Source organism: Trichechus manatus, unplaced genomic scaffold, assembly GCF_000243295.1.
Source record: "Trichechus manatus latirostris isolate Lorelei unplaced genomic scaffold, TriManLat1.0 scaffold00315, whole genome shotgun sequence".
Lineage (NCBI taxonomy): Eukaryota > Metazoa > Chordata > Mammalia > Sirenia > Trichechidae > Trichechus > Trichechus manatus.
Window position 1 is genome coordinate 549,596 of NW_004444251.1, and position 14,118 is coordinate 563,713.

Sequence of the window (14,118 nt, forward strand, 5' to 3'; positions counted from 1 at the left end):
TTTGTTTCACAAACTCCTTGATTTTTATCATTTTAATTTGCTGTTAAGAAAGTTCCTGGTTAGTTTTTCTGTTCTTTTGTAAAATTTGTGTTTTCTAACTACGCAAATCTACGGTTTTAATTTGTTGCTGAAGGAATCTTTAAGACAAGGGTGTTAAATCAATAACCAAAATCACTGAAAATTTTTCTTTGAGAAAGATTGAGGAAAAGTCTCCCAAGGGTTGATGAAATTCAATTTTTTTTATATTCCTCTGTCCCTAATATGGTGGGTAGGATACAAAGAGAGATAAAACCGATAGCATTGCACCAAAAAGAAAGTCAAAGAAAAAAACAGCTACTCTCTGGTGAGAGATGAGTCTTGATAGCAGGTAAAGAGATGGAGAAAATACGGGAGTGGAGGACGGGGGAGAGGAGTTGATGGTCAGGACACAGAAAAGGGCGGGCGTGATGGGATGTTCCGGCTGTTCGTCAGAAGAGGGATTTAAAAGGTTAAACAGAGAACCGTACTTAACACTTAGTTGAATTTTCCATTGTAAGTGGAAATATAAAGAATTTAATCAAAAAAACGTTACGAAGAGTGTGTGCCTGACACATGGGGCCGTTAGATGAATGAGTAAGGTCACTGGGAACTTAACAAGAAGGGCGTCCCTCAAGAGGGTACTTCCTTAAGGAAATCGTAATTGATGTGATGGGGAGGGGAGCACGTGGGGGATTAAAACAAGTAAAAGAGCCAATCTGAGCAAAGGCTCCAAGGAGAGAAACACCAGTAGGAACTTCAAAGGACTTCCATCCTCACGTGGGGCCCTTGTGGGAAGTTGCAGTTTCCTCAATTGAAGGATGACGTTCGTATGTCATTAAACCCTCTGAACCCCTGTACGCAGTAGTTTAGTGTTGTGAGATGAGGCTAGACAGGGACAGAAGTGTGTCACCTCTCCCCCGACCCGATCTCGGTGCTCACTGTTCTCACTGCCCAGCACGGTGACAGCAGCACCTGGAAGGTCTCTAGGCCCGTCTGCTGGGGTAGGCCAGTGCCTGACACCCACAGGGGAGCGTGTTTAAGGGCTTTGAGGTCAGTGCTGTCACCTCCCTACTGCTGATATGGTTTTAGGAGAAATAAGACTTTAACAATTAAAGAGATCAACTATTAAAAGTGAGAGAGAAAGGTAGACGTTGGCAAAGGGCAGTCAGTTCTGGAGGAACTGCTGCAGCGATCGCAAAGTGGTTTTTCAGTTATATGCTGTTTACAATCTTGTGAGAAAAAACATACAGTTGTTCTTTAAAGGTTATACAGTAGTGCAGAACAAGTTGCATAATCCCATTGCCGAGTAGTGGATTCTGACCCGTAGCGACCCTGTATGACAGAGTAGAACTGCCCCAAGGAGCAGCTGGTGGATATGAACTGCTGACCTTTTGGGTAGCAGCCAAGCTCTTAACTACTGAACAAGTTACACAGAATACACAAAATCCTAGAGATGTAGGTTTTGGAGAAAAACTTTTAGGTTAAATATGTACCGTCTGTTAATTCAAAGCGAGCAAGGTCCTTGGGAGAACAAGAAGGGCGTTCTTCAGGAATCAGTGAAGTTAGGTTACAGGGGTCACTATGAGTTGAAATCGACCCAGAGGCAGTGGGTTTGGGTGTTGTGTTCTGATTTAATGATAAAGACACCCAGAAGTCTTGGAGGTTTGTCCAGGCTTCTGGGGAGTTAATTTTAACAACGGGTATCATTTTCTAAATCCCTGAGCTTCGCTTTCTCATCTGCCAAAGGAATAATAGCAAGTGCTTCTCTGGGTTGTTGCGGGTTACACTGCATTGGGAACCCTCCAACTCCGTACATAGGGGTTGTTAAAGGATGCTTGGGCTGGGGTGGGGGGAGGCTGGTCTGGTGGCGCTGCAGTGAAGAGCACAGCTGCTAACCAAAAGGTCGGCAGTTCAAATCCACCAGCTGCTCTTTGGAAACTCTATAAAGTCACTGTGAGTCCAGATCAACTCCTCAGCAATGGGTTAGGTTTTTTTGGTTTCAGCTGGGGAGCAAAGGTAGACTTCAGAATGAATAATGTAAATCCAGTAGAAACAAGAGGAAGGCGAGCCGTCTGTAAACACAGCAAAAATATTTTAAAACTCATTTATACTGTTTTCTCAGGTTTTGGCGATATAGCTGCCACACAGTTCACATCTTAAAAAAGTCCTGGAGTCTGGCACATTGCTCACTTCCCTGGGCTAGCGTGGACTGGAGACGCACCAGGGAGCGCGGGTGGGAGGTGAGGAGGGAGTGCTGTGGAATTGGGGTGAGAGAGCCTCCAGTCAGCTGAGTGCGGGTGGGAGGTGAGGGGGGAGTGCTGTGGAATTGGGGTGAGAGGTCCTCCAGTCAGGTGAGTGCGGGTGGGAGGTGAGGAGGGAGTGCTGTGGAATTGGGGTGAGAGAGCCTCCAGTCAGGTGAGTGCGGATGGGAGGTGAGGAGGGAGTGCTGTGGAATTGGGGTGAGAGGTCCTCCAGTCAGGTGAGTGCAGGTGGGAGGTGAGGAGGGAGTGGTGTGGAATTGGGGTGAGAGAGCCTCCAGTCAGGTGAGTGCAGGTGGGAGATGAGGAGGGAGTGGTGTGGAATTGGGGTGAGAGAGCCTCCAGTCAGCTGAGTGCGGGTGGGAGGTGAGGGGGGAGTGCTGTGGAATTGGGGTGAGGGAGCCTCCAGTCAGGTGAGTGCGGGTAGGGGGTGAGGAGGGAGTGCTGTGGAATTGGGGTGAGAGGCCCTCCAGTCAGGTGAGTGTGGGTGGGAGGTGAGGGGGGCTGCTGTGTAACTGGGGTGAGAGTCTCCAGTCAGCTGAGTGTGGGTGGGAGGTGATGTGGGGGAGCGCTGTGTAATTGTGAGGGAGCCTCCAGTCAGGTGAGTGCGGGTGGGAGGTGAGTAGAGAGTGCTGTGTAATTGGGGTCAGAGAGTCTCCAGTCTGGTGAGTGCGGATGTCGGGGGCGGGGTGGGGGGGAGGCACATAATGGATGGGAAAGAAATAGATGAAAAAGGCCAAAATACTTAAGTGATGAAACTGGACCCTTTAAGAGTATACAGGCATTTGAAGAAGGGACATATTAGAAGATAGTCACAGCACAGTGTGATAGAATCATGAAAGTTTTACAAAAATGGAAGCACTCCAGGGGAGATAAGGTCATTTTTCTATGTATGGGGGTGGGGGGAATGGGTCAGGGAGGGCCTCAGAGAGAAGGTTGCTGAGGGATGAATAGGAATTGGATAGAAGGATATGACCGGTAAGGGAAAATTGGCAGAGATAGATAAAGCAGCAGGAACAATGAGTGGTCAGTTATTGTGAGAATGTGAAGTGCAGGGTGACAAGAGGTGAGAAGTCTGGTAGGGCCTTATGTGCATCCTGGAGGAGAGTAGTCTTTAGGGGAAATGCCCCCATGGTCTTTGGGGATCTGAAAAAAGGGGTTAACTGCTGTTTAGATAGACCCTGGTGTTGCCTCCTAGAGATGAAATTTGAGAAATGCAAGGTGACTTCTGCAGATGGGGGACCTTGTGCAATCTGGACTTTATTGTTCTTGTTGTTAGGTGCTATTGAGTTGATTCCAACTCATAGGGACCCCCTGTACAACAGAACGAAACACTGCCTGGTCCAGCACCATCCTCACAATCATTGCTATGTCTGAGCCCATCATTGCAGTCACTGTGTCCATCCATCTCATTGAGAGTCTTCCTCTCTTTTGTGGAGACTCTACTTTACCAAGCATGATGGCCTTCTGCAGGGACTGGTCCCTCCTGATAATATGTCCAAAGAAACACGAAGTCTTGCCATCCTCACTTCTAAGGAGCATTCTGGCTGTACTTCTTCCAAGACAGATTTGTTCATTCTTTTGGCAGTCCATGGTATATTCAGTATTCTGCCCCAGCGCTGTAATTCAAAGGCATCAATTCTTCTGTCTTCCTTATTCATTGTCCAGTTTTTGCATGCATACGAGGCAATTGAAAGTACCATGGCTTGGGTCGGGCCCACCTTAGTCCTTATGATCTTTAAGTTTGTGTGTCAACTTATCTGGGCCATGATTCTCAGTGTTTGGCGGTTATGATGTAGTTTGGCAGTCCTTTAATGATGTGATCACGTCCATGATGAGATTTGGTATGTCATTACCTCTGCGACGGAATCTGCTGTGAGTAGCCAATCAACTGAAAGGGGTGTGGCCTGCATTGAGTATAAGTGGACTTTCTGGCAAGGCTCATGGGCTTTTGCTCGCTCTGGATCCTGCAGCTGGCTCCTGTTCTTCTGACGTTTGGTTCTTGGGACATGAGCTAGCAACTAATCTGCCACCTTGCCTGCCAATCTTGGGATTCTTCGATCTTTGCAGCCTTTGAGCCAGAGCGCTCGTGTCTCACTTGCCAATCTTGGGTTTGCCGGCACCTGCAGCTACGTGAACCAGGAGAAGCCTCCAGTCCGATGCCTGGACTTGGGATGTTCCACCCTCTACAACTAGGTGAGCCATTTCCTTGTTATAAATCTTTCTATATATTTATATGCTTTACTGGTTTTGCTTCTCTGGAGAGCACAGCCTAAGACAGTCTTCAGAGTGACGTCTTTGCTTTTTAACACTTTAAAGAGGTCTTTTGCAGGAGATTTGCCCAGTGCAGTACTTCACTATGCTTCCATGGGCATTGATTGTGTATCCGAGTAAAATGAAATCCTTGACAACTTCAGTATTTTCTGTTTATCATGATGTCTTTTATTGGTCCAGTTGTGAGAGTTTTGGTTTTCTTTGTGTTGAGGTGTATTCCAAACTGAAGGCTGTAGTCTTTGATCCACTTCACTAAGTGCTTTAAGTGCTCTTCGCTTTCTGCAAGCACAGTTGTGTCATCTACATATCGAAGGTTGTTCATGAGTCTTCCTCCAAACCTGATGCCCAGTTATTCTTATAGTCCACCCTCAGGGATTATTTGCTCAGCATACAGATTGAACAAGTATGGTGAAAGGTTAAAACCCTCACACACACCCTTCTTGATTTTAAACTGTGCAGTATCCCCTTGTTCTGTTTGAACAACTGCCTCTTTGTCTAATTACAGGTTCCCCAGGAACACACTTAAGTGTTCTGGAATTCCCATTCTTCAAAATGTTATCCATAATTTGTTATGATCCACACAAGCAAATGCCTTTGCTTAGGTAAACATCTTTCTGGTATTCTCTGCTTTCAGCCAAGATCCAAAGATAAAATGCCAAAGGATGGACACTGGCTGACATACACAGAGAATCCACAAATCAGTAAGTTTCATATTTCTAAGGATCTACTTAGCCAGAGCAGACTGTCCAGACTTCTTTGATAGCTTCCAGTCTATCAGATTGCCCACCAAAGACAAAATGAAAATTCATTATTCCAAGACTTTTTTTCCCTCTCCTCTTCTTTCCTTTTTAATTCCTATTTTTAACTTTGTTCAGTCGGTAATACTGTATCCCGTTTCTCCCTTGTGTGTGGAGAGCAAACTCCTGCACCTGAATTCAGCCAAATGTCTCTAAGTTGTGTGAGAGTTTGAAGGCTTCTAATGGAGGCAGCAGAGATGGGGGAGTCATTCTTTCAACATCTCAGAGCATTCTGTCTGAGATGGCTAGGTAGATGATGATGCAGTTCAACGCTTAGGGACTAAAGAAGGCAGAAGGTATTTGGACAGGGGTTGAGAGGAGCAATTTTTGAAACTTCTGGACATGTTGAGTTTACCTTGCCTCCGAGGCATCTAATTGGAGATAGCCAGTAGACTTTTGGGTAATCAGAATCTGGAGTTTAGAGGAGAGGATTAGAAATAGAGATGGAGACACCTCAGCATATTTTTAATAGAGGAAAGTGGTTAAGATCACTGAAGGAAATCTGGACTAGTTAGAAGGGCATAAGGAGGGCTCAGATGAGACACTTTCCAGCCTCAATTCTCCAGTCTTCTCAAAATCCATACCCCAGACATGCAGAATCAGAAAGCACTGTATCCTTTCGCATCTCCTGGTTGAGTCTTTGGACCTACTGTCCTTCTACCTGAAACATTTACCCTAACTGCCTCCCACCCCAAATCCTACTTTACCTTTTATCTGGCCACCTCTCCCTCTTGCTTCAGGTCTCAATTTAGCTAGCATCCTCTAGGAACTTCTTCCTAATCCTCTGTGTTCTCATAAAAACAAACAAAAAAAAACCAAATCCTTTATCATCGAGTTGATTCCAACTTATAGCAACCCTGTAGGACAGAGCCGAACTGCCCAATAGTGTTTCCAAGGAGAAGCTGGTAGATTCGAACTGCTGACCTTTTGGTTAGCCGCCAAGGTCTTAACCACTGTGCCACCAGGGCTCCTGTGTTCTCGTAATACTCTGATTCCCCCTTTAGTGTTTTTTCTCACATACTTTTGGTTTGGTTATTTCTCTGTATTCTTCACTAGATTCTATGTTTCGTGAAGGCAGGGGCAAGGGTAGCAGCCAGCACAGTGGCTGCACATAGTAAGAACAAATTAAATGTTTGTCATAGTAGATGGATACATGTGAATCTCAAGAACCAAGGGAGGAGAATGTTTCAAGAAGAGAAGCACCAAATCTTGAGAATTTTTTTTTTGGATTTGACAGGCGATCCTGCGTGATTTTAGTAAGCGTAAATGGAGTACAGTGGTGGGAATAGAAACCAGATTGCAGTTGCTAAAGAATAAATGGAAAATGAGACAATGAAGACACCAGTGTAGAATAGTCTTTCAGGAGGCTTAGATAAACTAAAAGAATTGTTTGGGAAACCCTAGTGGCTTAGTGGTTAAGAGCTACAGCTGCTAACCAAAAAGTCGGCAGTTCAAATCCACCGGGCGCTCCTTGGAAGCTCTATAGAGCAGTTCTCTGTCCTGTAGGGTCACTATGAGTTGGAATCGACAGCAATGGGTTTGTTTTGTTGTTGTTATGAATTGTGTCCCCCACAAATATGTGTTTTAAATCCTAACCTCTGTGCCTGTGGTTATACTCCCGTTTGGGAATGGGTTGTCTTTGTGACATTAATGAGACAGGATTAGTGTAGGGTATGTCTTAAATGAATCTCTTTGAAGATATAAAAGAGATTAAACAAGCAAGCAAAAGAAGCAGAGATAGGGGAAGAGAGATGCCAGGCCACATGAAGATCGCCCGAGAGCAGAAGTTCAGAAGAGCAAGGACCTTCCTCCAGAGCTGACAGAGACGGAAAGCCTTCCTCTAGATCTGGCACCCTGAACTCAGACTTCTAGCCTCATAAACTGTGAGAAAATAAACTTCTGTTTGTTAAAGCCACCCACCGGTGGTATTTCTGTTATAGCAGCACTAGGTGACTAAGACACCCTCTGACTGTTCTATCTATTTATTATTGCAGTGTAGTATAATGGATGAGAGCCTGGGCTGCCCCACTTAAAGCATTTGCATGACTTTTGGCAAGTTGCTTAGTCTGGCTATACCCCAGTTTTGCACCTATAAAATGGGGATCATAAAAGCACCTCCTACCTCCTGAAGGTGCGGTGAGGATTAAAGTTGTTAATATAGAGAGAGCATGTAGTAGTCTTACAGCGTATTTCCCAGCACACAGAGAGTGGTCTGTAATTGTTACCTTCTTGTAGCTAGTCTGTGCCAGGTGCTGTGTTAAGCACATCACATACGTTATCTCATGGACTCACTGGAAGAATTATTGTTAGGTACATTTTGCAGATGATACAACGGAGGCTCAGAGGTGACATAACTTGCTCAGTGTCACACAGCTAGCAGGTGGTATTGGTTCAGCCTTGTCAAATTTGGCAATGACCTCCCAAAAACTGAGGATTGGGACCCTTGTTTTATTTTTCGATGCAGGAGATGATTGAAGATACCTTGGTGTGTTGGGAGCTAGATTGCACGTGGGTGAGTGAGTTGTGTGGTTGGGAGTTATACAGTCAGAGGCTTTGTGTAGATCTCCCCTTTGAGAAAGAAGCAGGCTGGTTCAAAGAAAGAGAAATGGGATAGTGGCTGGGGGAGAGGTAATAGAGTTTAGGGAAGCTTTTCTCAAGGAAGGAAGACTTGAGTGTGTTCTTAGACTTGAAGGGAGAGACTTGTGAAGAGGGAAAGACAAAAGCAAGAAAGGGTAAGTGAAGGACAATATCTTGACGAGGTGAGGTCAGATGGTGGGAAGACTGGTCAGTCTTAGAGGAGAGGATAAACAAGCAAAGGGAAATCTTGAGGGTGGGAGGTACATGATGTAAAACTATAGCCTCCACGGTGTAAGTCGTTTGACAGCGAGTAGGACAGAAGAATAAGGATGCAGCGTGAATGCAGAGCCCTGAAGGAGGTGGCTAAGCTTGCCAGTATCCTCTCTGAGGAATGGGATGAGGGGTCAGTGGGGAGGTGCATTTTAAGCACTACTGATGACTTTGCTGAGGCTTTAAAATACTTATTTTTAGAGTGGGCCATCATAATTCATAAATTAGATACAGCAGTGAACATTTTTGGAAAAGTGACATTGTTCGTTTCTCTATTTTTTTTGTATTTGATGACTCTTAAGTTTATTCGGTATGTCACTAAAATATGGCTTGTTAAAAAAAAGTTAAAATGGTATAGAAGGTATAAAATGGAAAGTAAAAATTTTCCTTCATAACCCACCCCCTGCACGCACGCAGACGCGCACACATACTCACACACACACTTCTTAATCTCCTTTCCTATCAGTTGCCACTGTAAATTGTTCCCTCTGTGTCCTTCCGTACATTTTCTGTTTGTGTATGTGTTGGTACCTACACGCGCATGGAAGTGCATAAATAAAAGACAATGCTTTTAACAAAAATATAAGTGGGGCTGTCACTTTACATATTATTCTGCAACTTGCTATTTCACCTACACTGTATCTTAGACATCTTTATATGTAGAACGTACATTTTCTTTATTCTTTTAAATGGCTGTATCATTGTGTATGGAAGGATTTACCCTAATTTATCTCTTCTCTTGTTGATGGGCTTGCTTATTTATGTTTTGGCTTCCTGTTTTTCTCTTTTTTTTCCCCTATTGTAAGCAGTGATTCCTTATTCTTAGCATGCCTCTTTGTACACTTGAGAGAAAATTGCTGGGTCAAAGGGTGTATTCGTTCTTAATTGTGAATTTTTTTTCCCCAATGTTATATAATTTATACTCCCACCAGCAATGTCTGATGAAGCCTGTTTCCCCACACCCTTACCAATTGGGTATTGGGCACTGTTAAACTTTGTTAAGATTTGCTGCTCAGATTTGTTTTTTAAATTCTATTTTTTGTATGCATTTTCTTGTATAAATAAAGTTGTACTTCTTACTTTTTAGTGACCATTTGCATTTATTTTTCTGTGAACTGCCTGTGAATGACCTTTGCCGTGTTTTGTCCTTTTTTCTCTAAACACTCTTTGTAGCCTTTTGTCTTAAGCCATTTGACATATTTTTCCAGTTTGTCGTTTGATCTTTGATGTTGTTTATGGCTGTTTTTTTATTCCCCAAGTAAAAGTGTTTAATTCTTACCTAGTCAAGTTTGGCATTTTTTCTTTATAAGTTCTGTGGTTTTAAATGACATTTTTAAACTCTATGATTGTTCATTGAAATTAGAAGTTTTTCCATGGAGACCACACTTAAAGTCTTTTTAAACATAATTAGAAATTCATTATCCACTCTTGTTCTTTTAGATAATGCTTTTAAAAGTAAGATTTGGGTTTAAAATAATATCTAGAAATGGAGGTGAAGATGACATGTAGAATTTTTTGTTTTAGTTACGTTTGGGATCTGAGAAATTTTTACTCCTTTACTAGCTGTTCTTTTTAAAATTATCAGAAGCTCTATTTTTTTAACTATTGGAATTTCATTTTTACCTTATTTATTTATTTTTACAGAATTGTAGGGCTGTCTGCAGAGATTTGAAAAATGGCAACAAGTGAAAGTGTCGACATCTTTAGTTCAGCATCCTTGGCTGTGGAGAATGTAGATTCACTTTTACCTGAGAATCCTCTTCAAGAACCATTTAAAAATGCTTGGAACTACATGTTAAATAATTATACAAAGTTCCAGTTTGCAATTTGGGGATCCCTTATAGTTCACAACACTGTTTATTTCTTGTTCTGTTTACCTGGATTTTTGTTTCAATTTATACCTTACATGAAAAAGTACAAAATTTAGAAGGTGTGTATAATGGACTTTAAACGGAATATTATCATTCGTGTTGTTGAATATTTTGAAACGGAATATAATTCTGTTTTGAGAGACTCTAGATCGGTGCTGTCCAGTATATGATGTGAGCCACGTATGTACAGTTAAATTTTCTAGTAGGACCCATCAACTAAAAAAAAAAAAGGTAAATTTATTTTATTTAACCCAGTAAGTCTAAATTATTGTCATTTCAACAGGTAATCAAAATGTTTTAAAAAATTAAATGATATATTTTCCATTATTATTTTCATATTACGTCTTTGAAATCCAGTGTGTGATTTACACCCATTTCAATTCAGACCAGCCATATATAAAATGTTCACAAGGCACAATCTTCCAGTGGCTGCTATATTGGACAGCTCAGCCCTTGATCATTACCGATAGTGTCTCACGAATAGTTTGTTAAATTGAATTTAAAGTAGATAAGATAGCTATCTAACTTGGACTCATAAATTTTAATTATTAACCTAGGTGGAAGGAAAAGAATGGGGATCTGTGGGTATTAATATTGCAGTTTACCCCACCCCCGATGTCCTAGCCAATCTATGTGTATGTTAATATGGTAAGACCCCGACCAGGGCTATGAAAGTTGATTTTTTTTCCCCTAAATATATGGTGGATATTTGTGCAGCATTCATGGCGTCCCTAATAAGCAGGTGATGCTCCTCGTTTCTAGGTATTTGATTCAATGCACTAAATGTTTCTTGAGAGCCCACTATGTATATGACAAGGTGTTGAGGTATACAAAATGCCCCTTCTCAATTCTAACCATAGGGAACACAGCAAACTCTGCTAATGTGTATGCTAATGAGCTTGACATGATTTCCAGGAAAGCATCTGAATTTGTTTTTTATTTATCAGCACTTGGTAAGCCCATGATAATTTGAAATACTTCCTGTACTCTTCTAAAAGTTCATGCCACACTAACTCAAGGGCATGCAGTGTTGGTAGAAAGTAGACACATCAAGAGTGTTCATGACTGGAAAGTAATTTGCGCTCGCTGAGGAAACGCCAGGTGGCCGGTCAGTGCACACACTCCCCCTGTCGGTCTGTCAGCTTCACAGCCTCTCCCAGTGAGTCTCACTGCACGTGAGTGCGAACATCCAGCCTCTCTGGGGACACTACAGGAGGTCCCGTGATGTGGACTCTCAAGAGGAAGGAATAAAAAGGGTGGTGTCCCAAAGGAGAGTCTCCTGTCAGCCTACATTAGGACACAGAAGTTCCAAAAATGATTTTTATGAAAAGGCCTGCTGCGAAAGACCGTTCACTTTGGATGTCTATGTTCATATGTGTCTTTAGGGTGATTCTGGCTGCCAGATGTCACCTAATATGTATGCACAGGGCTGACTCGTTACATGACAGGGCAGGCAGAAGTGCCCTTTTCATTCTTCACTGTCCTTATGTGCATTCCAGGCTGCAGTTGCCCCATTGGTCAGAGAGACAAGAACCCTTTTTCAGATAAAGGAACGCGAGGGGCTTTAAAATGAAATGCAGTAAGAGAAAGGACAAACAGTAATCAAGCTGGTTAGAGTTAGTTGTTTATAATCTGATGTCAGAAACATCAGAGATTGAAAGGCTGGGTAGTATGGATTCAAGTCTATACTCAGCATATCTTTTGAGCTTCACAGCCTGAAAGTCCATAGGTTGACCCTTTTTGGTGCTAAAAATAAATCGTGATGGTAATTCAGTACAAGTCTACACAATAAAGAGGGATTTAAAAGCAAACAAAATAATCAGTACATATTATGAGTTTATGCTTTTTAGAAGACAAATACCTGAAGTAACATAGCATGTGTAAAAGTTGCTGGTGGTGTTGAAGTAATTCTAAAACCTTGCCACTTTCAAATAGATGGCTTGACAGTTAATGGACATGCTCGCTAGCTATGGGAAAATTTATAGGAATGAGCGAGAGTAGGATAAAACAGACCTTGCAGGATCTTTTTCCTGAAGAAATAGTCATACAGATCAGTTCTCCAGAAACGTTTTCTTAAAGATGTATTTACTAAAATCATTCTTTCGGAAGTGCATGACCCTAATAAAGGTATTCCTTCATGTCAGAACCCAGTTATGTATAAAGAAGTAAAATACGATAAACTCTTATATTGCATTATGTGACTTTTTTATTATTCACTGTCTTTAATTTATGTCCATGTCAAACATTATACTGTGTGCTTTTATCATCCATAAACCAAAAAACCAAACCTGTTGCTGTCAAGTTGATTCTGACTCATAGCGATGCTGTAAGTCAAGGTAGAACTGTCCCCATAGGGTTTCCAAGGGATGGCTGGCGGATTTGAACTGCCAACGTTTTGGTTTGCACCCATAGCTCTTAACCACTGTGCCACCCGTGCTCCTAATTATCCATAGTTGATTAATTTTTTTGTGAAAATTTCCGTAGCTGCAAGGTTACCGTGTTCTAGCCAATAGTTTCTGTGTGAAGCAGTGCCATTGTTGACCCAAGCACGAATAGTCAGTTTATTGTGTTCCCAATCACAGACTGCAGGTTTGGAGAGGGGGTCTCACATAACACTCAGAATAGAAACAGAAGGACAATTATAAATATCTTGTCTAAACCCTCGTGTTATTGTCCCGGAAACTGAGTTGTAAGCATCACAGAGCTAGTTAACTGCTTAGTTGGGGGCCTTGGGATTGGAACCTGCGTCTCCAGGTTGATTCCCAGTTCAATGTTTTCCTGTTTTTGTTGGGAATAATAACTCTTCATTTCAAGAATCAAACTGGGTCTGGAGACCTAGATAGATTGTAGTCAGACCAAGGTCTGCTAGTCACAGCCCGTGTGATCCTGGGCAAGGTGGTTGACCTCTTTGGGCCTCTGCTGATGAACAGTGCTTCCCAGTTTGGATGCTTGGGTTCGGTTAAAAAAACTAATTTGGCAGCTTTCTGAATTTATAAGTGAGGACATTTAAAACGAAGCAATAACTACTATTTATCACTATCTTTTCATGAAAGCGAAAAGTACGTTTTCTTATCACCAAAAAAGTGTAAGTGTAGCCCTTTATTTCTTTCTTTAATTTGACTGTGCTTTAGGTGGAAGTTTACAGCTCAAGTTAGTTTCTCATTCAGAAATTTAGACACATGTTGTTTTGTGACATTGGTTGCAATCCCCACAATGTGACAGCACTCTCCCCCTTCCCACCTCGGGTTCCCTGTGTCTACTCGTCCAGTCCTGTCCCTTTCTGCCTTCCCTTGTTGCTTGGGCAGGAGTTCCCCATTTTGTCTTGTATATTTGATTGAATTAAAGAGCACGTCCCTCATGTATGTTATTAAGTATAGCCCTTTAAATTGAATGAATTTAGTTTTATGATGTGGCTTGAGCAAATCAACATTCCAGTGAGGTTTCACGAACCCTTCACTGCGCTGATCTCACTTTTCTCATTTTGACGTGGGTCTGTGAACGTCATCATCTCTAGGCAGGAGCTCCCCATCCTTTGGGAACCACTAGACATCCCTGAAGTTCTTGAGCCCAGAAGTTTATAATCCTGTCGCTGTATATAAACAAAAATGCATTTATGTTCTAGAATAATGCCACCAAGTATCTGTTTACCTGTGTGATGGAAGAGCCCAGTGTTGGTGTGTGCCGCTCCTTTTAAAGGTCAGGCGGCCAACTGTAATCTTACCAAAATGCATTCTTCCTTCTCTGGAACTTACAGTAAGAGATGCGAATGATCTGTGGGCAGCAAAGATTGGGGAGTTGTTTATTCTGTAGGACTTCTTTGGTTTATTTGAAAATCTTTATGCTTAGGTTTGTCTATGAAGTCTCTTCACCTTGTTAAAGTAGTCACAATAGTTGTCAAGAATATAGAAAAGACGGTAGTTGTGACTCCTGGGCCTTAGAGTAACATAGAATTATAATCCCATATAAACATTAAATAACAATTAGGAATTTACTTCTAATTGTCAAGCTAAACTACTGATAGCAGAGGTTAACATTAAGTATTGTGATTTTTCT

The 14,118-nt window shown here is 42.1% G+C and overlaps 1 protein-coding gene across 1 annotated transcript in view; it reads left to right on the plus strand.

Annotated features, from left to right (window-relative positions):
- The first annotated feature begins 7,201 nt into the window (after window positions 1–7,201).
- Window positions 7,202–14,118, plus strand: part of LOC101342057 (methylsterol monooxygenase 1) — a 14,377-nt gene continuing 7,460 nt past the window's right edge. Inside the window, 3 exon segments of the mRNA XM_004391296.2 lie at window positions 7,202–10,126; window positions 12,121–12,146; window positions 12,832–12,858. Coding sequence (XP_004391353.1) covers window positions 9,870–10,126; window positions 12,121–12,146; window positions 12,832–12,858 — 310 coding nt within the window. The 5' untranslated portion in view covers window positions 7,202–9,869.